The sequence below is a fragment of the Vombatus ursinus genome, unplaced genomic scaffold (genome assembly GCF_900497805.2).
Source record: "Vombatus ursinus unplaced genomic scaffold, bare-nosed wombat genome assembly UNPS02004571.1, whole genome shotgun sequence".
In the NCBI taxonomy this organism is placed as follows: Eukaryota; Metazoa; Chordata; class Mammalia; order Diprotodontia; family Vombatidae; genus Vombatus; species Vombatus ursinus.
This window is the reverse complement of record NW_020944349.1, coordinates 153,773-177,627: the sequence shown is the minus strand read 5'-3', so window position 1 is coordinate 177,627 and position 23,855 is coordinate 153,773. Positions and strand designations below refer to the sequence as shown.

The 23,855-nt window shown below is 50.8% G+C and overlaps 1 protein-coding gene across 8 annotated transcripts in view; it reads left to right on the top strand.

Annotated features, from left to right (window-relative positions):
- Positions 1-23,855, top strand: part of PHKA1 (phosphorylase kinase regulatory subunit alpha 1) — an 84,423-nt gene that overhangs the window by 49,937 nt on the left and 10,631 nt on the right. For 3 of the 8 annotated variants that reach the window (XM_027837483.1, XM_027837492.1, XM_027837476.1), the window contains 13 exons: positions 1,358-1,467; positions 3,022-3,166; positions 5,357-5,435; positions 6,345-6,526; positions 7,456-7,632; positions 9,009-9,103; positions 9,575-9,714; positions 13,371-13,527; positions 14,282-14,361; positions 17,019-17,097; positions 17,221-17,350; positions 19,410-19,511; positions 21,111-21,226. In XM_027837483.1, the coding sequence (XP_027693284.1) occupies positions 1,358-1,467; positions 3,022-3,166; positions 5,357-5,435; positions 6,345-6,526; positions 7,456-7,632; positions 9,009-9,103; positions 9,575-9,714; positions 13,371-13,527; positions 14,282-14,361; positions 17,019-17,097; positions 17,221-17,350; positions 19,410-19,511; positions 21,111-21,226 (1,592 nt within the window). Of the gene's footprint in view, positions 1-1,357; positions 1,468-3,021; positions 3,167-5,356; positions 5,436-6,344; positions 6,527-7,455; positions 7,633-9,008; positions 9,104-9,574; positions 9,715-13,370; positions 13,528-14,281; positions 14,362-17,018; positions 17,098-17,220; positions 17,351-19,409; positions 19,512-21,110; positions 21,227-21,315; positions 22,776-23,855 lie in introns of those variants that run through there. The other 5 variants (XM_027837510.1, XM_027837502.1, XM_027837525.1 and 2 more) reach the window with 4 other exon arrangements.

Here is a 23,855-nt window from a genome sequence, read left to right as displayed (position 1 = left end):
TATTCAGCTCTGGTCTTTTCATCAAGGATGCTTGAAAGTCCTCTATTTCATTGAATGTCCATTTTTCCCCTGAAGGATTATACTCAGTTTTTCTGGGTAGGTGATTCTTGGTTGTAATCCAAACTCCCTTGCCCTCCGGAATATCATATTCCAACCCCTCTAGTCCTTTAATGTAGAAGCTGCTAAATCTTATGTTATCCTGACTGTGTCTTCATGATATGTTGAATTGTCTCTTTCTGGCTGCTTGCAATATTCCCTCCTTGACCTGGGAGCTCTGGAATTTGGCTATAATATTCCTGGGAGTTTTCATTTTGGGATTGGTAGATTCTTTCCATTTCTATTTTACCCTCTGGTTCTAGAATATCAGGCCAGTTTTCCTTGAAAATTTCTTGAAAGATGATGTTTAGTCTCTTTTTCAGATTATGGCTTTCAAGTAGTCCAGTAATTTTTAAAGTATCTCTCCTGGATCTATTTTCCAGATCAGTTGTTTTTCCAATGAGATATTTCATGTTGTCTTATATATTTTCCATTCTTTTGGTTTTGTTTTATTGTTTTGCTCAATCGTAATTTTTTTTTGTTTTTTAAATAATTTATTTATTTTTAGTTTTCAACATTTACTTCCACCATAAGATTTTGAGTTTTAAATTTTCTCCCCCTTCCTCTCCTCCTACCTCCCCAAGACGGTGAGTACTCTGATATAGGCTCACCTATACATTCATATTAAGCATATTTTCACATTAGTCATGATATATAGAAGAATTAGAACGAATGGGAGGAACCACAAGAAAGAAGAAATAAAACAACAAAAGAAAAAGAGAGCAAATAGTCTGCTTCGATCTGCATTCAAACCCCATAGTTCTTTCTCTGGATGTGGATAGCATTTTCCATTATGAGGCCTTTGGAGTTGTCTTAGATCGTTGTATTGCTGAGAAGAGCTAAGTCTATCAAAGTCTGTCATCACACAATGTGACTGTTACTGTGTACTGCTGGTTCTGGTTCTGCTCTCAGTCCTATTTTTTAAGAAATTATTTTCTTCAGTGAGTTTTTGTACCTCCTTTTCCATTTGGCCAATTCTACTTTTTAAAGCTTTTTTTCTTCAGTGGATTTTTATACCTCCTTTTCCATTTGGCCTAGTCTTTTTTTTTTTAAGGTGTTATTTTCTTCAGTATTTTTTTGTGTCTCCTTTACAAGCTGTTGACACTCTTTTCATGATTTCCTTGCATCACTGTCATTTCTCTTCCCAGTTTTTCTTCTACCTCTCTTACTTGGTTTTCAAAACGCTTTTTGAGCTCTGGACACTCAGAACAAATTTGCAGTCTAATAACAACCTGGTGACAATTTCTCAATCCTGTCTTAGGCCGCAACAGCCGGATGAAACTCAGTGGAAGACCATACCGACACATGGGAGTCCTAGGAACATCTAAGCTCTACGACATTCGCAAAACCATCTTTGCTTTCACGCCACAGGTGGGTAGAATGGGCTGGTGAATGAATGGAACTTGGATGGCAATTACATCTACTGGCCAGGAAGGCATGAGCTTCTTCTTGTCCGGTATGTACAAACAAATTACATACAGGATGAATGGAAAATAATTAATAGAAGGAAGGCACTAGAATTAAGCAGGGCTGAAAGAAAGGCTTCCTATAGAAGGTGAGATTTTAGCTGGGACTTAAAGGAAGCAAGGGAAGGCAGGAGACAGTAGGGAGAGTGTTCCAAGTCTGGGGGACAGCCAGAAAGAATGCCTGGAGTCAAGAGATGGAGTGTCTTGTTGGTAGAATAGCCAGGAGGCCAGGGCTACTGAATCAAAGAGTACATGTGAGCGAGCAAGGTGTAAGAAGACTGGAAAGGGAGGGGGCTAGGTCATGAAGGGCTTTGCTCCTGGAGGTGATAGGGAGCCACAGGAGTTTAGTGAGTGGGGGTGGGGTGATCACTTTGATAGCTGAGTGAAGAATGGATTGGAGTGAGGAGAGACCTGAGGCAGGCAGGACCCCCCCCCCCCCCAAAGTAGGCTATTGCCATAGTCCAGGGGTGAGGTGATAAGGGGCTGCACCACGGTGGGGGTAGTGTCAGAGGAGAGAAGGGGGCATATTTGGGAAATGTTACGCAGGTTCACTGGACAGGCCTTGGCACCGTATTGGATATGGGGCGGGGTGAGAGAGTGAGGAGTCCAGGATGACTGCTAGGGTGAGAGCCTGAGGGACTGTGAGGAGGGTGTTGCTCTGGACAGCAGTAGGGAAGGTGGGGGGGCAGGGTTTAGGGGGAAAGAGAATGAGCTCTGTTTTGGACATGTGGAGTTTAAGATGCCTACTGGACATCCAGTTTGAGATGTCTGAAAGTTGGTGGGAGATGAGAGACTGGCCATCAGCAGAGAGTTGGGGCAGGAATCAGCAATCCATGGGAGCTAAGGAGATCACCAAGTAGAGTAGTCTGGAGGGAGAAGAGAAAAAAGGGCCCAGGGCAGAGCCTTGGTTAGAGGATCCAGCAAAGGAGACAGAAGGAGCCAGCGGAAAGGGAGGAGGGGAAGGGACCCGTGGCAGGGGAAATTGTCCTGAAAACCTAGAGAGGTGGGGATCAAGGGGGAAAGAGTGACCGGCAGAGAGGTGCAGGAGAATGAGGACTGAGAAAAGGCCTTTGGGTGTGGTAACTTGGGAGAGAGCAGCACTTTTCCTAAATGTACCTATTAAGGCCCCCAATCCTGCTCTTTATATCAGTTTGATATTTCTCTTGTCATGCCAAGCTCCGGGCGTTTGACTGAAGCCCCAGAGGCCATGCCATAAATGCTCGTTGACTGACTGATTCCCGTGGACAGCATCATGTGCGGGGAGGGGGTGAGGGGAATAGTCTTCCATCCTTGCCCCTGGCACGCATCTCCACACCCATCATTAGGTGCCTCCCCTGAAACGTGGTTGCCACCACCAAGCACCTTGGCAACTTTTAAGCGGTGAGTTTGTGGGCATTTCCTCAGCAGTATTGAATGCGGGTGATGGCTACTTCCTCTGTCTCCTGCCTTTTTCCACCAGTTCATAGATCAGCAACAGTTTTATTTGGCCCTTGATAACAAGATGATAGTGGAGATGCTGCGGACAGACCTCTCCTACCTGTGTAGCCGCTGGAGAATGACAGGACGCCCCATCATCACCTTTCCCATCCTGCACACCATGCTTGGTAAGAGTTGTGGGAGGCATGGAAGAAATCAGCCAGCTGGAATTCTAGAAGGCTCAAAGAATGCTTGCCTTCTCTAAGCTCCTAGACTCACTGACAAGCCGCTTGGTCAGTGGAATTCAGTGGAACCAATGGTCCCTCTGGTAACATAAGTCCACCCACTTGAGGGGAGTGCCATTTCCTGAGTACTTTGAGTCTGATTTCTCTTTGGAGGGTCAAGGTATTAGAGTGCTGGGCTTGGGATCAAGAGAAATGGAGGCCCCAGTCCAGCTTCTGGTGCATACTGCCCTTGTGACCTTACACAAGGCAGGGAGCATCTTTGGGCCCCACCCTCCTCCTCCTCCTCTCTCAGCTAGGGCGCTGGGTTGGACACGACAACCCCTTGGGTTTCCTTTGGTTCCACTGAAGCTCTGTGCTTCTCTAGGCTTCCTGGTTTTCCATTTTTTCATTTCATCACCAGTGAAGGTGATGATGCCTATAGTGCCTGCCTCCCTCCCTCAGTTGAGGCTGTGCGTGGAAGGTGCCAGCATCAGCATCAGCATCAGTCAGTACACTCATACGCCCCTTGTGACCTTACTGAGTAGTGACTGTGTGCTGAGTCCTGCCCTCAAGAAGCCTAAAATCTCATTGGAAAGAAGGTGAACTCCCATGAAACAATGGAAGACAGTGGGTCATGGAATAAACACCATGTTCCATGGGCCAGGCTCTGAGGGCTGTAGCATGGCCCAAGAGGAGAGCGCCAGCTCAGTGATGGAGGGCTGGACTGAGCACTCAGCCTTGTAGAAGGATCTGGAGGGCAGTGACTTGCCCAAGATCACATGGTGAGTTGGGGGCACAGTCCAGGTCTCCCACTCCCTGTATAAGGCGTAATAGAGGAGACTCTTAACACTTGCCGGCTGCCTCTCTCTGCCTCTGAATCGCTGTAAAGAAAATGCCTGAGCATCTCCTGGGGCAGTTTGGGGCTCTCATCCCCTCGACCTTCCAGGAAGAGGCCCAGTACACAAGCTCTACCTTGAGCTTTGGTTTCCTCACCTAGACCATGGTGGTTCTCATGCTTGCCCAGGGGCAGGAATGAGCAGGTTCTGGGGAGAAGCCAGAGCTGGAGAGGCAGTTGTGGCATGATGGGAAACAAAGGTGAGATTGGAAAGGCAGCGCTGGGATCCTAAAGGACCTTGGAGCCTAGTAGCGTTGACCCTCGATGCATTAGGACATAGGGAGCTGGGAAGGCCATGCTGGAAGGAGTATGGCAGCCAGATCAGGCCAGTGGCAGCAGGATTAGCCGTTTGAGAGCTCTTCACGTAGCACGGCTGTGGAGCAATGGAGGCGTGCAGTGGGGAGGTGGCAGTGGATATGGAGACGTGTCACAGGAAAAGTCAGGAGTGGGTAGAGAAAGAAGGACAAGGAAGAGGTGAAGCCCTGGGCTTTCATCAGTGAGGGAGCTTCCCCCCCTCCCCCACAGAGACCACAGCCTGCCTGTGACATCTGGTGTGTGTTCAGGAGGACCTGAGTTCAAATCCGGCCTCAGACACATAATGATCACTAGCTGTGTGACTCTGGGCAAGTCACTTAACCCCAGTTGCCTCACCAAAAAAACAAACAAAACAAAACAAAAAAAACAAAGGACATCTGGTGTGTGTGTCTGAGGTAGGATTTAACCCAGCACTCCAACTGGGAGGACGAGATGGGGGTAGCCCTGAAAAAGCTCAGGTCCACCATGGCTGAGCTCTTTAGACTGTTTGCTGGGATCTTTGCTTTGAGGGATGATGTCTTAGGGAGGTCCCTGGTCAGGGCTCTCTTGGAATAGCCCAGAATTCCTGAAAGGCTGGCCTGGAAGCCATTCTGTTCTCCAGATGTCTGGCCTGATGTAGGGGTGAGTCCCAGAGTACGTCCTAGAAGTCTGCTCTGGGCCAAAGCTGTACTCCATGGAGGTTCCATGAGGATCTTAGTATCTTGTTGAGGTATAGAGGTGTGGCCTTGGGGACTCCCATGCCAAGCATCAGTCAATATCATTGCATTGGCTGCCCTTCCAGGGCGCGTGGTTGTTCAAATGCCACACAGCCCCCTCCCTACTCAGGGCCGAGAGGGAAAGCAATCCATTGGCTCCATTGGCTCTGATGGGGCAGTTGAAAACACTTGTTACTTTTTTACAACCTCAGAGTTCTGGCACTAGATATTTCTTCTCTCTATATTAAGATGAATCTGGAACCACCATAAATGCATCTGTCCTGGCTGTGCTCAGAAAAATGCAGGATGGCTATTTTGGTGGGGCAAGGTAAGTGACCTCTCCCGTTGGCCTGTGGAGTAAAGGATGTGGGTGGGGCAGAGTGGGACGGGACTGTAGGTCAGCTTGGGAGAACCAACAGATCCCTTCATGCTGCTGCTGGGCGCTGGCTGCCTCCTAGATCAGTGTTATGTGATGAGGGGAGCTGTTTCCACTAGTTAACCCAGCTTCAGTGTCAGAGACAAGATGATGAGATGGTGTTGACAACAGCCCAGACTGAAAGTCACAACTCTGGAGCTTGACTCCTGACCTTGGAGGTCTGAGAGGATCCTTTTTACTCCTACTCTGGCTCACAAACAGAAACATATGCTGTAGGGATCCAAGCTTTAGAGAGACCATGTAGTCCAACCCCCTCCTTTTACAGAGAAGGAAACTGAGACCCAGAGAGAGAAGTAACTTGGCCAAAGACACCCAGGCAGAAAAGAGTGGAGCTTGGCTGTGAATGTCCCGGGTCCTTTGACTCCAAGTCTGATCCACTTTCCATTCCATTGTACTACGTCCCAAAGCAGGGATGGCCTTGGAGTTCTTTGGGGGAATCGTGGTCACAGACTTGTCCTCAGTTGTACCCATTCTCTTTCCTAGTTCCCTTTGTGACCAGACATGGGTTTGCTAGATGCCTGGCTGTGGTTGGAACAAAGCAAAGTTGATTGGTCTATTTGGGGACTGTCAGCACAGTACCTGACACACGTTAGGAGCTTAACATGTGTGTTGACTGTTGAGTACTGACGTTTCCCTTTGGCCTTGTTGGTGTAGTTTCAGAATCAGTGTAGGGATGGTGTGAAATTGCACTGCCTTCAACACAAATGAGCCCCTACCAGGGGTCCCTAGTCCAAACCTGCAGCCTTCCCCTGAAGAACATTCACTCTACTTGCCCCTCTTTTCTCTGCCCCTGATTATCAGGGTCCAAGCAGGTAAACTGTCCGAGTTCCTGACGACCTCATGCTGTACCCACCTGAGCTTCATGGATCCTGGCCAGGAGGGCAAGCTGTACGGCGGGGATATTGACGATGACATTGATGACTACGGTGATGGAGAGCTGTACTCGGACAACTGGCTGGATGATTTGGACTCCCCCAAGCACGGTGAGTAACGCAGCCACAGCTGGTGACACCGAATCTCATTGGCCGCTGTAATCTGCGGCTGCCACCAGTGGTCTCCCTTCCCTGTCTTCACCCTGACTGAATACGCTTTGATCACTGATCTGCTTTGGCCTCCCTTCTCAGCAGTCTGCTTCTGAGCTAAAGTCCCGGGGCAGAAGCTCCAGCCTGGGCAGTGGCCGGGTCCCTCAGCCCACCGGCCAAACACTCTCCATGGGATCTGGGGCTGGAGAGGCAGTTTTGCAGCAGGAGACAGTGGGGAAGGAGACCCAAGTGATTCAGAGTCAGGTGTGTTGTGGGGAGACAGGGAGAGGAAGAGGATGGGTGGCAGTGACAAGAAGAGGGAGGTAAAGGTGCTCCCACCAGAGGGCCTTGCTCTTCTCATCTGTGGAGTGTACAGAGGATCACAGTAGGGTCACAGTAGGGTCACAGTAGGGTCGAGGGGCAATGTCATCTCTCAGAAGAATCAAGCTAACGGAGGCAAGGCCCTGAGCCCACAGAGGAGGAGGAGGTAAGAATGCCAGACTGTGGCCTCTGAGGTCTGTCCCATCTCTGGATCTGGGTCCCTCTTTCATTTTCTGTGTATGCTCTGAGGAGAAAGGGTCCCTTCCTACTCCCTGTTATAATGAGCCTCCTGACTAGATTATAATAAACTGAGAGCAGAGACTGTCACAGCAAGGTGGGCGTGCATCAGTACGTAGCTGGTGAAAGAATAAATAAATAAGTGATTCCTGAATAAATGAGGCTAAGGCTTGGGGTCTGCCCAATGGCTCCACAATCTTTTTCTTCCTGTGAGTTTCCAGTGTGGTGCCCTGTGTGTGGGCAAGCCAGGCCTTCGATTTCCCAGGGGTGAGTTAGGAAAGAATGAACTAAGCTGTACCCCTTTTCTCTGTCCTCCCCAACTAACCCTGCAGTCCGTGGCGGTGATGAAGTCCTGTGGTACTTAGACCGCCTTTTGGAGCACACTGCACCCAAGCCCACACTGTCCCCTACTGCCCAGCAGGGAGGGCTCAGTCGCTTCCGAACGGCAGTGCAAACAACCCGTGACTTCATGTCCTTGGTGACCAAGGCTAAGGAGCTGCATGTACAGAGTGAGTAATCCCATGGCTCCCTGGAGGAGGAAGAAGAGGAAAAGAAGTGAAGGGGGAGGAGGAACATAAAGGTCTAGCAGTGAAGAGGGGGAGCCACCTATAGTCAGGGGGACAGAGGAGGCCCCTGGGGGAGGGGGAGGGACCTTTGCTTCTCTCCATTAGAGATAATTTCATCAGTGGAGGAGAAAGGGAACACGATATTGCCAAGAACCACAGAAGGCTGAGGGAAACATGGAGCTTAGAGGGTGCACTCAGGGTGGCACGCTCTACCCACAGCCTCGCCCAGCCTTCCATCCTTCGGCAGGGCCTGTAATCTAGACTGTCATCACTCCTCTGAGCCCCAAGGAGAGCAGTGCTCCATGGCCGGGGCTGGGGGGACCCCAAGTGTGCCCACTGCAAGCTGGGAAAACTCAGCTCGCATGGCCATTGACCCCCACTAACCAGAGCCACAGCTGTATTGACATTGGCCCCACTGAAGGCGGGCAGCACAGCGCTTAGTGTGTGGACCCTGGGGCTTTGCCTCTGACCTGAGGGAGTGTGCTGAGTGCTCTGAGGGAGGAGCCGCTTGCCCACTAGCCCGCGGGCCTTAACACAAGGAGTTGGGCTCCCAGCTCTGCTGCTCCCTTGCTCAGGCAATCATTTGATCGTCCTTTCGTCCTTCTCCCTGGGCAATGGTGTGGAGGCCCCAAGGGCGCCTCCCTGCAGGTTCTGGTGAGTGCCCACAGCAGACGTTGGCAGCCACAGGAAGCAGCAAGTGGGTTTCTTCCATTCCACTTAGGGGCTGCCTTCTTCATGGCTCTAGGACGGGAACCAGCCGTCCCCTTCTTTGTGCGCAGAGAGGGGTTGCCCTCGCCCAGGAGCACCAGAGAGTCTCGTAGGCCAGGCCAGGAGATGGGATATGGGAAGCTGCTTGTACCCGTGGCAAGGGAGGGGCGACCAAACTCACTGCTCTTGGTGCAGGATCTTGTGGGAGTGTTTCTGGTGTTATCCCCTTTCTGAGGTGAGAACCTCAGCTGCAACCCAAGTCATGTGACCTGGTAGAAAAAACACTGGCTTTGGAGGCACAGGCACTAGGTTCAAATCTCACTTCTGCTCCCTGTGTGACCTCTTGAGGCCTCAGTCTATTCATCTGTAAAATGAGGGGGTTAGGCTCTACAACTCTGGAGGTTCCTTCCTGTTCTGAACCAACGCTCCTTTCCTTGGAGTCGTTCACCCCAAAGGGCCGGCTCCTCTTGGCTGCTCCACAGAACTGCCCAGTAAGTGGGAACCGGGTTTTCTGAAGCAGGGGCCGATCACTTTTGGAGGCCTAGGGCACCTGTGTGAAACGTTCAGTCTCCTAATGCCTCCAACCCTCCTCCAACATTGCCTTCTTCCAGATGCTCACGTGTACCTTCCCTCAAAGCTCCTGCCAGCCTCCCGGACTTCGTTCAGCTTCCTGGACACCACGTCTCTCCCTCCACGGGCTGAGCAGGTAATGGGGCAGAAAGCACACCCAGCCACTGTCGCCCCTCTGGGAAATGGGCCCAAATCCAAGCGAGCAGCCACTGCCCTGGCTTTCTCTGCACAACTAGTGGTTCAGGAAAACACCAGTTTCCTTTCATTTGATTTCAACCAGTTGTGTTGGTTCTACTTTGGTTGCAGATGAGAGGCCTGAGGCACCAGCTGCTTCTGGCTTTGTATTTTCCCCAGATGCTGACACATATCAGAGCTGCAGCCCTCTGGTAGACATGGGGATTGGAAGGGAAAAGATTGATCGGGTCTGGGGGCTCTGCCTGATTGACTGAAAGCCATTTGAGGGTCCCTTCTCCTCCTGCCCTTCCCCTTTCCCTTCTCCTTCTTCTTCCCCTTCTCCCTCCCCTCCTCCTTCCCCTCCCCTCCTCCTTCCCCTCCCCTCCTCCTTCCCCTTCCCCTCCTCCTTCCCTGCTCCATTGTACTGTTACAGGTTCCTTCTGTCCATGTGGAGATGCACCTTCCCCGGGATGAATCAGGGGAGGTAGACTTCCAAGCCCTGGTGGGCCAGTTGCATGAGTGCCCAAGCTTACAGGACCAAGCTGACATCCTCTACGTGCTTTACACCATGAAGTATGTTATCCTGACCCAGAGATTTTGAAGCTTACAGAGTCCCTATTGGGTGTTTAACTCTGTAGATGACACATTGAAGCCCATGAGTTTTGCATGTGGGAAGGGCTTGATTACCCATGAATACGGTATAAAATCCAATGGTCTTGTTGGTTTCATTCTTTTCTTGGGCAGAGGGAAGAAGAGAGGCTGGTAAGGGCAGAGCAAGGTGAGAGGAAGGCAGAGTCAGAGTGATCATGGCTGGGCTGAATACCCATGGGTCTTGGGGAAAGACGGAGAGAGAGAAAATAGAATGCTGTGGTCTTCTAGCCAGCTTGCATGAGCTGGTGCATAAAGTGGTGGAAAGAGAAGTGGATTTGGAGCCATGGACAGAGGTTTGAATTCCAGCTCTGTCCCTTCCTCATGTGACCTTGGGCAAGTTCCTTCCCCTCCCTATGCCTCAGTTTCCTTTTCTGTAAAATAAGGGGGTTGGACTAGACAGCTTCTGATATCCCTGCCAGCTCTCAACGTCTGATGGCTCCTCTGCCTGGTCCACCACTGCTGCTGACCCTCTGCTATTCCTGAACTCCGTAGAAGGTCTGGGCATCCCTTGTCTCCTGTCATAGTCATTGAGGCCTTGTCAGGGTACACGCCTGGCCAGGCAGGCTGTGGATGGAAAGCTGCATTCTGTCTTACAAACCAGTGGTTGAGATCCCAGTAGGACGGGGTGGCTCACAAGGGATCAAGACGAGGCTCAGACATAGCTTCCAAATGTAACCACGCTTTGGCTGGGCACAGTGGCAGGGGCAAGGCAAAATTTGAATATTATATTGTAATGGTGGAGAGAGGTACATACATAAGTGTACACAGAGTAAATATAAGGATAAAAAATGCAGAGATGTTAGATCTCAGGTAGATTGGGAGGGGGGCTACTAGAAGCTGGCATCTATGAAATGCTTACTTTGCACCAGGCACTGTGCCAAGTCCTGGGGATACAGAGAAAGGCAAAAACATGGTCCTTGCCCTCCAGGAGCTCCCAGTCTAGTGGAGAAGACAACATGCAGACAAGATTTAGCCAGGACAAATGGGAGGCAATGTCAGAGGAAAGGCCCTAGCCATGAAGAATAGGAAAGAAAGGCCTCCTTTGGGAGGCCGCATTTGAGCTGAGCTTGGAAGAACGTGTGGAGGTAGAGATGAAGAGGGCATTCCGGCCCCGGAGACTGTCAGTGAAAAGACACAGAGTCCGAACGAGGAGTGTCCTGTGTGAGGAACGGCAACACAGAGTACATGGATAGAGCCAGACAGAAAACCCCGAGGTAGGAGGAGAATGAGGAGAGAAGCCAGGAGAAGAGGGTGCTGGACAGTGTCCAAGGCCACAAAGGCCATGCAATTTGGCAACTAAGAAATCGTTAAGAACTTGGGAGAAAACGGTTTTGGCGGAGTGATGAGGTCGAAAGCCATATTGCAGAGGGTTTATAAGGTAATGAAAGGGCAGGAAATGGGGGCAACGACTGTGGCCAGCTCTGTGAAGAGGTTTGGCCAGGAAGGGGAGGAGGCAGTGGTGATGGCTCACAGGAGACGTGGGCGCGTTTGTAGGCATTAGGGAAGCATCCAAGAGACAGGGAGACATTGAAGATTAGAGAGAAGGAGAGGATGATAGAGGGGGCGATCTGCTAGAAAGGATGGGATGGAATCAGGGCTACATGTTAAGGGCTTTGCTCTGACATGGAGAAGGGCCCCCTCTTCTGGTGACACAGGAGAGAAGGAGAAGAGACTGGCAGAAGGCATCTGAGGGAAGTGAAATGAGGAGGACGGGATTGGAGCTCTTGGTGAATGGGCCCCAGTTTTTTTTTTTTCAGTGAAATATGAAACAAATTCCTCTCCTGAGAAGATAGGAAAAGGGGAGCAATGGGAAGTTTGGGACAGGATGAAAAGTTTGGGAATAGCCACTATGATGAGTTGGTTAGTGAATGGAATAGGGAATGTTTAAAATGATTGCTTTGCTGCAGCGAGGGCCCAGCTGAGATTATGTAATGTAAATGCGTGTCATCACTTTGCACAGCTCCATCGAGCAGCATATGAGTAGGAGCCAAGGTAGTGGATGTTGGGAATGACCCAAGGTTGGGGCTTGGCAGAGCAACATTGGCCATGGCATAAGGGTACCAGAGTCTCAAGCATAGAGGATAATACAGATTCACCAAGGGGCAATATAAGGAAAGGAGGAGGGTGGAACCGGTGCAGCGTGATGGCCTGGGGTGGGTGGGTAGATTGGAGGTCACAGTGACAATAGAGAACAGGGTTAGGGGTCATGAGATGGAGGGAAAGATAGAATGATGGAAGATTATGATTCGATAAGGGGATTTGGGGAGGTCACATACTAAGGAGTGGAACACTTAGGGGTCATGATACAGTCAAGAGTATGATAATCTGTGTGTGTAGCTGCAGTCAGGTGGAAAAGTTGCTTGTGAGAAATGAGTAAGTTAAGGAACTGGGAGCTGAGGATTTTTGAGAGAGTATCAATATGTGTGCTGAAGCCCTCTAATATGAGAGCTGGACTTGTGTTTCTGAACCCGGAAGCCTTCGTGTACAAGGTGGTGGCTGAAGGAGGAGAGGACTCTAAGAGAAGGCTTGGGAGACAGCCAGTGGAAAAGCCAAGCCATGGGAGACAGACAGAGAGAAGGCTGATTTAGCTGGATTATGGTGCATGGGAGGAGGTACAATGGTCATTAAGGCTGGGAGGGTAGGTTGGGTCAGGCAGGAAGGCTTAAGGGGTGGTGAAGAAGTTAGCAGTCGTTAAGGGCAGAGCTGATCTTGGAAGTAGATGCTGGGGAATTTCCCCACTGGCTCTTCGTGCTGCCTGAAGCTACACTTGTATAGATTTCATTCATTCGAGTTAAAAAGTTATCATGTTTTAAAATTCAGATTCTTCTAGGAGGGTGCCCCTTTCAGATTTGGTCATCCCTTAATCAGCCTGCTGGCCAATGAGGGAATGGGCATTTTCACTGGGAGGGGGTAGGGAAGGGAGGGACAGGAGACAGGCTGAGGCAGGACCATTGCCAAGAGGCAGAAGTCTGGGGACAGAGCTTTGGGTGATGAAAGGACCGGAGATTCTTGCCAGTTGCTGCTGTCCTCTCCTGTAGAGGGAAAAGTAGATATGTTGTTTCTCCCCTCAAAAGAATATAAGCTCCCGCAGGGCAGGGACTGTTCAGTCCTAATGGCTTAGCCCAATGCTTGGCATATAGTAGGTGTCTACTAACAGATGCTTGTTCAGTGACTGAAGGATCTGGCCCTGTGGGGGATTCCCCCCACCAGTCCACACCCCAATACCTCAGTGTCTTCTTGTCCTGAGCAATTTGTGGCTAAATCCTCCCCTGGGTCTCGAGGCCTGCCCCAGGTCCCAGTGCAGCCTGCGGCCTTCTGACAGTGGCATCGTGTATGCCTTGGATACTGTGCCTCCTTCCCCCCACCAGGCGCATCTCTCTCCTCTGCCCTCTGGGTCACCCACAGTTTGGATCCTCCCGAGATGAAGATGTTCCATCATTTGTAGCTGTGCAAGATTGGGGGATCCTGTTCTTTAAAAGACAGATTTTTGTGCCGTGACAGCTTGTCATCATTGAAAGTGCTGGACGGTTTTCCCAAATTGACTGTGTGTGCTCTCCTCCTGTTTTTTCAAACCCTAGGGGTCCTAACTGGAACACCACCATGTCTGGTGAAGAGGGTGGGACTGTCCGGGAGCTCCTCGCTGCCCTGTATGCCAAAGCTGGGGAGGTGCGTCACTGGGGCCTAATCCGCTACATCTCCGGCATTCTAAAGAAGAAAGTGGAAGCCCTGGACGAGGTAAACCCTAACCCTCTTCTTTGTAAGGGATGTGGGAAAGGAACCCCAGGGAAGGCACTGGTGGCCTCACAGAGTTTGAAAAGCCACATCTTAGACTTCATTTTGCCCATAGTGCCTGGCACAGTGCTAACCATGTCATCATCACTCCCAAATACTTTCTGACTTGATGTTGCTTTTCATTTTTGGATGTCTGTTGGGGGAAGGGAAGGTCTGGATCTGTGGCTTTATTGGTGCAGGGACCTTCTAATGCGGAAACTCCTTTTGCTGATGAACGTTGGCAATTTGCCTCAAACTCATCATCTTAGAGAACTGTCCAGCGTCCCATAGCCAGTGTGTGATAGTGGCAGGATTTGAACCCAGGACTTCCCTATTCTGAGCTCAGCTTTCCAGCCACCCACCCTCCCCTGCTTCTCTTTGGACGGAATTACTTAAATAACTTTTGGACAGTGGCTTTGAATTTGGGACATTTTTCGACCATAACAAAGTAAATGATTTGTAAGTCTTTTTTGAAAAGACAGTTTTCCATTAGGGAACCACATCCATTTCACACGAGGAGCTGGGGAAGTGGATGTACTTGAAGTTTGCAGCTGTCACGTGTATAAGACTGATTTACCAAACCACTGGGATTGGGGGAGGCGGTTGGATCCTCAGGAATGGCTGAGGGAGGGGAGCCCAGGCCAGCTCTCACTAGGCCCCACTTCTGTCTCCCACCGGGGAAGTGGCCATTGACTTGCCTTATTGGACTGTCTTTTAGGCCTGCACAGATCTGCTGTCTCACCAGAAGCACTTGACGGTGGGATTCCCTCCAGAGCCTCGGGAGAAGACCATCTCTGCGTGAGTTGGCTGGTTTGCTTTATTAGAGCTTGTTGCTTTGACTGACCCCACTCATCTGGCACACTTGCCTTGCCAGGCTTAGGGTGTGTGTGTGTGAGTGTGTATGTGTGTGTGTGCACGCGTGTATGTGCACAAGCTCACACGTGCCCAGTAGGCATACAAGCGGTGGAGTAAATCACAATGGTAGCAGGTGCTTTGAGTTTCAGACCTGATTCTGCTAATAGTTAAAACTGTGACCTTAGGCGGATCACTTCCCTCAGTTTCTTCCCCTGTGAAATGGGGTGATCTTTTCTGTGTATCTCAGGGTGGTCGAGAATCCGGTGAAAGGAAGTTCAAGAGAGTTCTTTGAAGTCTGTCTGGAGCCCTCCAGAGATTGGGGTGGGTGAGAATGAGGCCATTGGAAGAGCAGTAGTGTGGCCATGTGTGGTCACCACAGGACAGGCAGGCACTAGGGGCAGAATACTGGTCTGTGCTCCAGAGGGGAGGAAACTGAGTCAGGGGCAGGAGACTAAGGAAGCCCATGGGCTGGGCTGGCATGATTGGGGCTAGTGAGGGGTCTCCTACTGCCCCTGACTCATGACTCTTCTCTTGCACTGGCCACCCTGGGCCTACCTCTGTGTGATGGCACAGCTGCTGTCCTTCTGTGCCCCCTTTTTGGTGTTTCCTTACAATGGACCGATGTTGGCCTCCTGGCTGTTGGCCCTTCCCCCTGATCACTCTCCTACCCAGCTGCCCTTCTCTGACAGCACGCGTGCCACGTCTGTTTCCTCCTCTCCTTTTCCCTCAGCCAGTCTCTATGTCGCATGACATTCAGTCCCCGCCCCCGCCCCCGGTCACCCTTCTCAGGACTATCCCCAGCCTATGAGTGGCCTTCATAAAAGTGGCATCTGGAACAAACTGGATCCTGCCAGATGTGGCCCGGCCCAGCCAGGGGGAGGCAGCATGACTACCTCTTCCCTTTTTAGTCATGAGGCCTCTCTTAATGCACCTTCAGGTGGCACCTGATTTCTTGGCGGTTTGCACTGTTGTCAACCTCTGCTTGTGGACTAACATGCATTGACCTGATGCCAGGTCAATTGATGTTTCCTTAGACTCGGCCCATCATTGAAGCCTGCTGGCCTTTAGACATTGTGACTTTAGGAACCCTGGTGGGTGCACGTGCACACCCAGACACTGACGCATTCTCTCTCTCCTTCCCCGCCCCCCACATATGCACACTCACTCCTTTTAGCATCTCTGCCCTGGCACACTTAGGCTGTAAGATCAGAAGTCAGGAAGACCTGATTTCAAATCTGGCCTCAGACTCTTACTAGTGTGACCCTGGCCAAGTCACTTTACCCTGTTTGCCTCAGTTTCCTCATCTGTAAAAGGAGCTGGAGAAGGAAATGGCAAAGCACTCCAGTATCTCTCCCAAGAAAACCCCCAGTAGGGTCACGGAGAATTAAACACAACTGAAAACAACTGAACAACGACAAAATGTATGCGTGCCTGTGTGTTACATGTATGTGGCACGTGTATACCTATACTATGTGAAGGATCATGGTCTGTCTGAAATGTAATAGATAAGTCCTAGGAAACTTCCTAAGGCCCATAAAGGTTAAGTCCCCAGGGTCACCCAACCAGTGCCAGAGGCAAGATTGGAACCCAGTTTTCCTAATTCCAGGCTGAGAACTCTGTCTCTAGCCTAAGGTGTACCATAATGAAGTGGTCCAAACACAAAGAATCACATGCAGTAGTACAGAACTAAAATAGCCAGGCCTCTCCAAGTCACCCTTGAAGCGTAGCCTCACCGTGGCTTGGATAGACAGCAGCGCCAAGGGTTGGGGGTGGGAAGACTAAAGAACAGGAGACCGAAAGGGGAGCACAGGAGAAGTGGGTGCTGCTGTATGAGGCTGTTACCTTGGCCTCAGGGAGGAAAGACCCTGGCACTCATAGTGCTTCTGAGGTGGCAGGGGTAACCAGCAAACCCACCTGGAGCAGGAAGGCAGAGGGGGAGGGGCAGCAGGAGAGGAGGGGTATCAGAAAGGGAGGCGGGCCCCATGTCCAAGCTCTAGTCGGGAGTCATTGTGCAGTTCATGGAAGGAAGACTGGCTGGTTTCTGTTGTGGGATGGAACAAAGCCAGAGAAAGCTGGAAAGACAGCTGGTGCCCATGTCTCTTTCTAAGACCTACAGAGAGGAAGTGACTTACCTAAGAGCACACAGCTAGACTTTGAAGCCAGGCTGCCTTCTTGTGCTTCACTGGCTCAGAGTCATACTTTTAGAATTTGAAGGGATCTTCAAAATTGTCTCGCCAATGAGGACACTCACCGCCTCGCCTAGAGTTTAAGTGACCTGCTCAAGGTGACACAGAGAATAAGTAGCAGAGGCAGATCTTTCCATGACAGCATGGTGCTGTCCCTGGGGGCGGGGGGAGTGAAGGAATGGCCCCAAGAAAGAAAGCTATGATGGTGGAACACCAGGCAGCCTTAGACAGTGGACTGGCTAGTGGGCTGAAGGGGACAGAGAGCTCCAAGATGGTTTCTGAGCCTGGGGCCTGAGGCAGGAGCACAATCCCTTTGGTCACAGTCTTCTTTTGAATGTGCTGAATTCGGGGGGGTAGGGGGGTCCTGATAAGACTAGAACATTCTTTGCAATGACGGAAGGTTCCATCCCTTAGTCCTCTACCCTATGAGGAGCTCAGCAAGCTAATCGATGAAGCCAGTGAAAACGATGTCAACGTCTCCATCCTCACACAGGTGAGCCAAGTGGCCAAGCCGGCCTGGTGACTAGCACCTTCATTGTCGGAGTCAGCAAGGGGGCGTGGTCCCCTGACTCCCCTGCTCTTGTCTTCCCTCTCGTGGAAACCGTTCCGTGTCCAGGAAATCCTGGTGTACCTGGCCATGTACATGCGGACTCAGCCCAGCCTTTTTGCGGAGATGTTCCGGCTCCGGATTGGCCTCATCATCCAAGTGATGGCGACAGAGCTGGAGCACTCACTCCACTGCTCAGGTATCTCCCCGGAGAGCTTGCTTTTACTTTTGCTTTTTAGCCTCTTGGTTCCAGAAGAAAGCAAAGCAGCCTAGCACCTCTGTTACCCATAGTGCCGAGCCCCAAATTGCCCCTGCTAAGCCTGCTCCTCTGCCAACGGGTTACCACTTTGTCATTGGACCTAAGGTGTGAAGGAAGAGGAGGTTTCACAATCACTTGGAGGGTTTGAGCCTGGAGAGTGATTTCATCAGCAAAGGGGAAAGGAAGGTTTGGAGGGGCAGTTGAGGAATTCAGCTTGGGGGGGCGCTTAGTCAGAAGTTTTGGTCAGGTTCACCCAGCAGGCGTTTGGAGCTCTGCAGGAAAGTGCAGGGCGAAGATCCAGGTTTGCCTGGAGGTGCTCGCCGAATCCAGGGCAGTGGCTGAGATTCCTAAGACGAGAGGGCAAAGAGAGCAGGTGAGGGCCAAGGACAGAACCTTGGGAACTTCCATCCGTCCATGTGAAAGGGCAGAAAGATGAGGTCCAGGGAGCAGCCCCAGCCACTTGGAGCATGTGTCCTGGCACCAACTTTAGCCAGCTCCTGGCTCCTGGTGGCCACAGGATCAAACCCAAGCCCTGACTCTATCGAGTTTCCAGGCCACGGCCTCTTCACCCATCCTTCCCGATAGCAGAGTTGAGGACCTGTCCCCGGGATACATGGGAAAGAATGGAGCTGAGTCAGAGGGCCTCTGTTCTAATCCCGCTTCTGCCGCTTGCTACCAGCAACGTAACCTCTTCAGGCCACGTCAGGGTAATTACAGTAAAGGAGGAGAGGCAGAGTGGATGACCACCAGGCCTTGGAGTCAGAAAGAGTTGAGTTCTACTTATGTCCTCCTGGCAGTGGGACCTTGGGCAAGTCCTTTGTCCTCTCAGTGTTCTGCTCAGCTTTCTAAGACTGTACAGTAAACAGAAGATGGTGAATAGCACTGGTAGAGAGTTTCCTTACCTGGGAGTTCCCTAGACCAGGGGTGGGGAACGTACAGCCTCGAGGCTACATGTGGCCCTCTAGGTCCTCAAGTGCAGCCCTTTGACCAAATCCAAACTTCACAGAACAGATCCCCTTCATAAAAGGATTTGTTCTGTCAAACTTAGACTTAGTCAAAAAGCCACACCCAAGGACCTAGAGGGCCACATGTGGCGTCGAAGCTGCAGGTTCCCCACCCTAGCCCTAGACTGTTGAAATTCCAGGTCCAGTCGCTAGGTAATGTCTAGGTCCCTTCCGGGCAGCTAGGTGGCACAATGGATAGACCACCAGGCCTGGAGTCAGGAAATCCAGCCTCAGACACTTCCTACCTGTGTGACCCTGGGCAAGTCACTTTACTGTCTGCCTCAGTTTCCTCATCTGTAAAATGACCTGGAGAAGGAAATGGCAAACCAGTCCAGTGTCTCTGTCAAGAAAACCCCCAATAGGGTCATGAAGAGTTGGACATGACTAAAACAAGTGCCTGAAGGTTCCTTCTGTCCCTAAAGCCTAGGATGCCTTGATCCCATCGACTCCTTCGTCCTTCTCTGCACCATTTCTGCTTCCACGAAGTCATGAGCGAGCAGTGACGGGGCCATTTAGTAGCTAAGAAAAGACGAGAGATTGGGGGACAAGCCTCTGAGTATTCCCATCTACCCTAAAGCAGTCTGTCTTGTGGAATCTCCTGTTGTGTGTCCCTGTGGCCCCAGCACCTGGCAGAGTGATTCCATGCTCTTGGGAATTCCCTCGACCCGTGTAGGGTTGATGTCTTCCAGTCAATGCCGAGTCTCAGAACCTTAAGAGGTTAAGGGGCCTGTCTAGGGTCCCGCAGCCGGGAGGTCTCAGAAGCACAGCTTGAACTTGGCTCTTCCTGACTCGGGAGGCTGGAGGCCAGCTCTTAAGCAGCCTTTAACAATGCTTCCAGAGTGATTGATATGGTGCAAGGAATATATTCTTACAGTCCAGTGGATGGTGAAAATGGAAATGGATCCTGAAAGAAAGTGAGGGAAAGGAGGAAGGAGCCGGGGCCATAAGCCCCAGTGGCCTCCACTGCCCTCCATCTTTGGTTTTCTCACGTGCAGCTGAAGAAGCCACAGAGAGCCTGATGAACCTCAGTCCTTCAGCCATGAAGAATCTCTTACACCACATTCTCAGCGGCAAGGAGTTTGGCGTGGAAAGAAGCGGTAAGCCTGAAGCACTCCAGTCCGTGCCGGTTTGGCCGCAGTAGATTTTGTGTGGGGCTCTGGGGACCCAATTTGTGGCTGTCACAGTAGGAAGTTGGGGGGGGGGGGGGGCTGCCGCTCTGCCCCCAGGAGGCCCAAGCACTGAATGGCTGAATGGCTCTGGGGTCCCAGCAGCACCTGCTCAGCCTCTTGGGCACCCATTTACACACCTGCCCAGCTGGTGCGCCTTCTCACCTCTGCCCCGGAGTTCCAGGCTTTAGCTATTTCTCCATCTGTGCCTGTGGTTTTGGCAGTAGCCAAGATGGCAGCAGCTCATGCCAGGAAGTCAGAACAGAACAGTTACTCAGCTTTGCCATGGTGCCAGGTGGGGGAGGGCAAGTGCTTCCTGAGTGCCCCCTGTCTGCTGGGTACTGCACTAGAGGGTAGCCTAGCTTCCAGTTTAGTCAGATGGCTCTAATGTGTGACTTGATACAACCAGGGCGCTAGAGGGCTGCAGATGAATAGGCCGTGTGAGGTTTGGAGAGTGGGTGGGGATGACCTCCCAGCAGCATTTCTTGGTGGAGGTGATGTTTACCTAGGACGTTAAGGATGGGCAGAAATTCAAGCAGTGAGTTGGAGAGTTTGGCATTCCAGGTATGGGGAACAGTGTGAACAAGAGCATGGAGGCCGGAGGGCACCAGTGAGTGCCAGTGGGCATGCAGGTTCCCTAATGGAGCTGAGCTCAATGGAAATTCTGTCCATGATGAGACTGGCATTTTTTTTATTTTTGTAAGCTGGCTCATTGCCTTTCATTGGCACATTTATATCCTGTTTTTTTTACAATTCCCTTGTCCTGGAAAACATCCTTGTATGGCCATTAAGCTTTTGGTGAGTTAACTGCATGGTTTTCCTGTGGCTTTCAGGGCTGGCTCTCAGTACCAAGAGTGCTTGAGCTCTCCTTGATAGCATTCCTCTCCTTCTCTCGGTTGGGCTTTCTCCAGAGCTGTGTGCCGCCCTTGGGGTCCAGCTCAGGCACCAAGTGGTATACAGGGCCTTGCCGATTCCCCAATGGTTAGTGTTCCCTTGGAGGAGGCAGTGGTCCAGGAAGGTGGGGCTGAGGGTCTATCCTAGGGCAGCAGTCCAGTGAGTGGAGAGGAGGAAATGTATGCAGGCCACGTCACAGGTCCAATTGGCAGAACTTGGTAACTGATCAGATGAGATGTGGTGGAGGAGGAGGGGCAGAGATGATGCCAAGGTTACTGAATGAGAGGTGGGGCCACAGACAGAAGTTGGAGCTGGCCCTGGGCTATCCTCAGGGAGGGGCACAGAGCTGGTGGAGAAGTGAGGGAGGGAGGGTTGGTTAGCTGAAAGCACTCACTGGCAGAAGCCCCTGGCTTTCTGGGCCCCGTGCTTTTACTCGCTCTCCCCCTCTGTGTGTGTCTTTCTCAGTGTCTCTTACTCCTTTCCTCTTTTTCCCTCCCTCTCTCCCTGTCTTCTTCCCTCCCCCTTCCTCTTTCTCCCATTCTCCTCCCTCTTGCTCTCCCTTCCCCTCCCCCTCTGTCCCTCCCTCCCTCTCTCTCCTTCCTGCTGTCATTCTCATTCTCTCATTCTTACCCATAGTGCGTCCTGCTGATTCCAATGTCAGCCCCGCTATTTCCATTCATGAAATCGGTGCTGCTGGGGTGACCAGAACTGAACGGGCAGGAATCATGCAGTTAAAAAGCGACATAAAGCAGGTAAGGTAGCGTCACAAGGTACCTGCGACGTGGCCTAGTTAAGGCCTTACCTCCACATCAGAGCTCACTCAGATTAATTTATTTTCCAGGTGGAATTACGCCGACTGTCTGTCTCAGTTGAGAGTCAGGTGAAATGACTGAGCTATTTAACAGCTTCTGCCATGTGGGTGCCACCCCCCCCCCCACAGCTAAATATTCTCTTGTTCCTACCGCCAGCCTCACTACATGGCTGCAGCTGCTTCAGGCGCCTTTTCAAACAATCAGGGCACATGTATTAAGTACCTACTAAGTGCTGTGTGTGTGTGTGTGTGTGTGTGACCTGCACATTCTAAAGAGAGACAGAGTCTGCTCCCACGGGAAAGACACAAGAGGCACACAAATAAGTAAATTGAGGAGCGCAGCCAGAGAAAAGAGCTCAGCCGCCATCTTGTCCACCATTGGATGGTTTCTCACCAGTCACATTTCTAGCTCTTTCAGGCAGGAAAAGTTGATGCGTGCTTAGCTCATTGTCGCTTGAGTCCGAGTGTTATCTCAACACGAGTTGTCTTTGGGGAAGGTCTTGGCTGGCCCTGTAGGAGGGAGCAGTAGAAAGAGCTCTAGATTCCAAGAGAGGTCTGTTCTGGATTTGTCTCTCTTCAAGCATAGTCCCTGATCTTGACCCAGAGGGATACAGGATTTTTTTTAAGCCGCATCAGCTCAAGTTGCAGGGAAGGCCTGCCCTCCAATCAACAGGCACCAATGAAATCTAGGCTTTTCCAAGCCTATATGCTGCACTCCTGGAGATCTAACTGAAGAAGACTTTGCTTCCATAATTATAGATGGCCAATAGGTCTGGATGATGGCCCACTTGTCCACTGGACCTAGAGCAATGGAAGGATGAGTTGTCTGGTGAAAACAAAGAAATGGTTCCAATAAAACTTTCCAACTGGTCCCCCAAAGAACCAGGAGACCTTCACATCAATGCCAGATTTCTGTTCACTTTTCCAGCTTCCCAGTTGGGAAAGTACAGATTGACATATTCTTTTCGTATGTCAATTTGAACACTAAGTTCAGTCATAGACAACAGAGGATCAATATCTAAGTGCAATTTCAACTTCTCTATAAAATGTTATTTCAGAAATGAGTAACCATGTGATCAGCTTTCTAGTTCCAAAACAGAGTACCCTTAAATCACCTAATCTCAGTCAGTCAGTCAACAAGCATTTAGCAAGGACTTGTGGGCCAGGTACTGTGCAAAGCACTGGGGATTCAGAGAAGGGCAAAAACCTCGTCCCCGTCAGACAGACAGTGTGAATGAGAGGGAATCTCAGGGAAGGTACTAGGAGGGCTGGGGCGGGGGACCAGGGAAGGCTTTTTGCAGAAAGTGGGATTTGAGTTGAGTATTGAAGGAAGCCAAAAGGCAGAGTTGAGGAGGGAGAGCATTCCAGGCATGGGGTGCAGGCAGGAGAGAGGCAGGGAATGGAGAGATGGAGTCCTGTGTGGAGAGACAGCAAGATGACCGGTATGGATGCATAAATGTATCATAGAGGGGGAAAAGGTGTAAGAAGACCAGCAAGGTAGGAAGGGGCTGGGTTACAAAGGGCTTTAAAGGGGCAGCTAGGTGGCTCAGTGAATAGAGCTCTGGCCTTGGAGTCAGGAGGACCTGAGTTCAAATCCAGCCTTAGACACTTAACACTTACTAGCAGTGTGACCCTGTGCAAGTCACTTAACCCCGATCACCTCACCAAAAAGCAAAAAAAAAAAAAAAAGTGACTTTAAAGCCAAACAAAAACCGTCTATTTGATCTTTGAGATAATAGGCAGCCATTGGAGTATTTTGAGCAGTGGGGTGACTTGGTCAGACCTGAGCTAATTGAGGAAGATTCCTTTGGTAGCCAAGTGGAGGATGGGTTGGAGCGGGGCCAGACTTGAGGCAGGTAGACCTACCAGCAGCTATTCCAGTAGTCCAGGCATGAGGTTGATGAGGGCCTGCTCCAGGGTGGGGGCAGTGTGAGAGGAGAGAAGGGGATATAGAGGAGAGATGTTGTCAAGGTAGAAATGACAAAATGTGGCAACAGATCAGATGTGGGGTTGGGGCATGACAGAGTAGAGTCAAGGATGACACCATAATTTTGAGCTTGGGTGACCAGGAGGATGGTTGGGGCCCTCAACTGTAGTAGGCAAATTTGGAAGAGTAGAGGGCTTGACAGAAAAGAAAATGAATTTAGTTTTGGACATATTGAGTTTTGTTTTGTTTTGTTTTGGAGGCAGTTGGGGTTAAGTGACTTGCCCAGGGTCACATAGCTAGTGAGTGCTATGTGTCTGATGTCGAATTTGAACTCAGTTTCTCCTGACTCCAAGGCAGGAGCTCTATCCACTGCGCCACCTAGCTGCCCCTGGAAGTATTGAGTTTAAGATGTCTATGGCACAACCAGTTTGTTATAACGAATAGGCATTTGGAAATGAAAGATTGGAAGTTAGCAGAGAGTTTGGGCTGGACAGATAGAACTGAGAATCATTTCCATAGACGTAATTGAATTCATAGGAACGGATGAGATCACCAAGTGAAATGGCATAAAGGGAGAAGAGAAGAGGGCCCAGGACAGTGCCTTGGGGGCCACCTGCAGTGAGCAGGTGTGACCTGGGTTTGG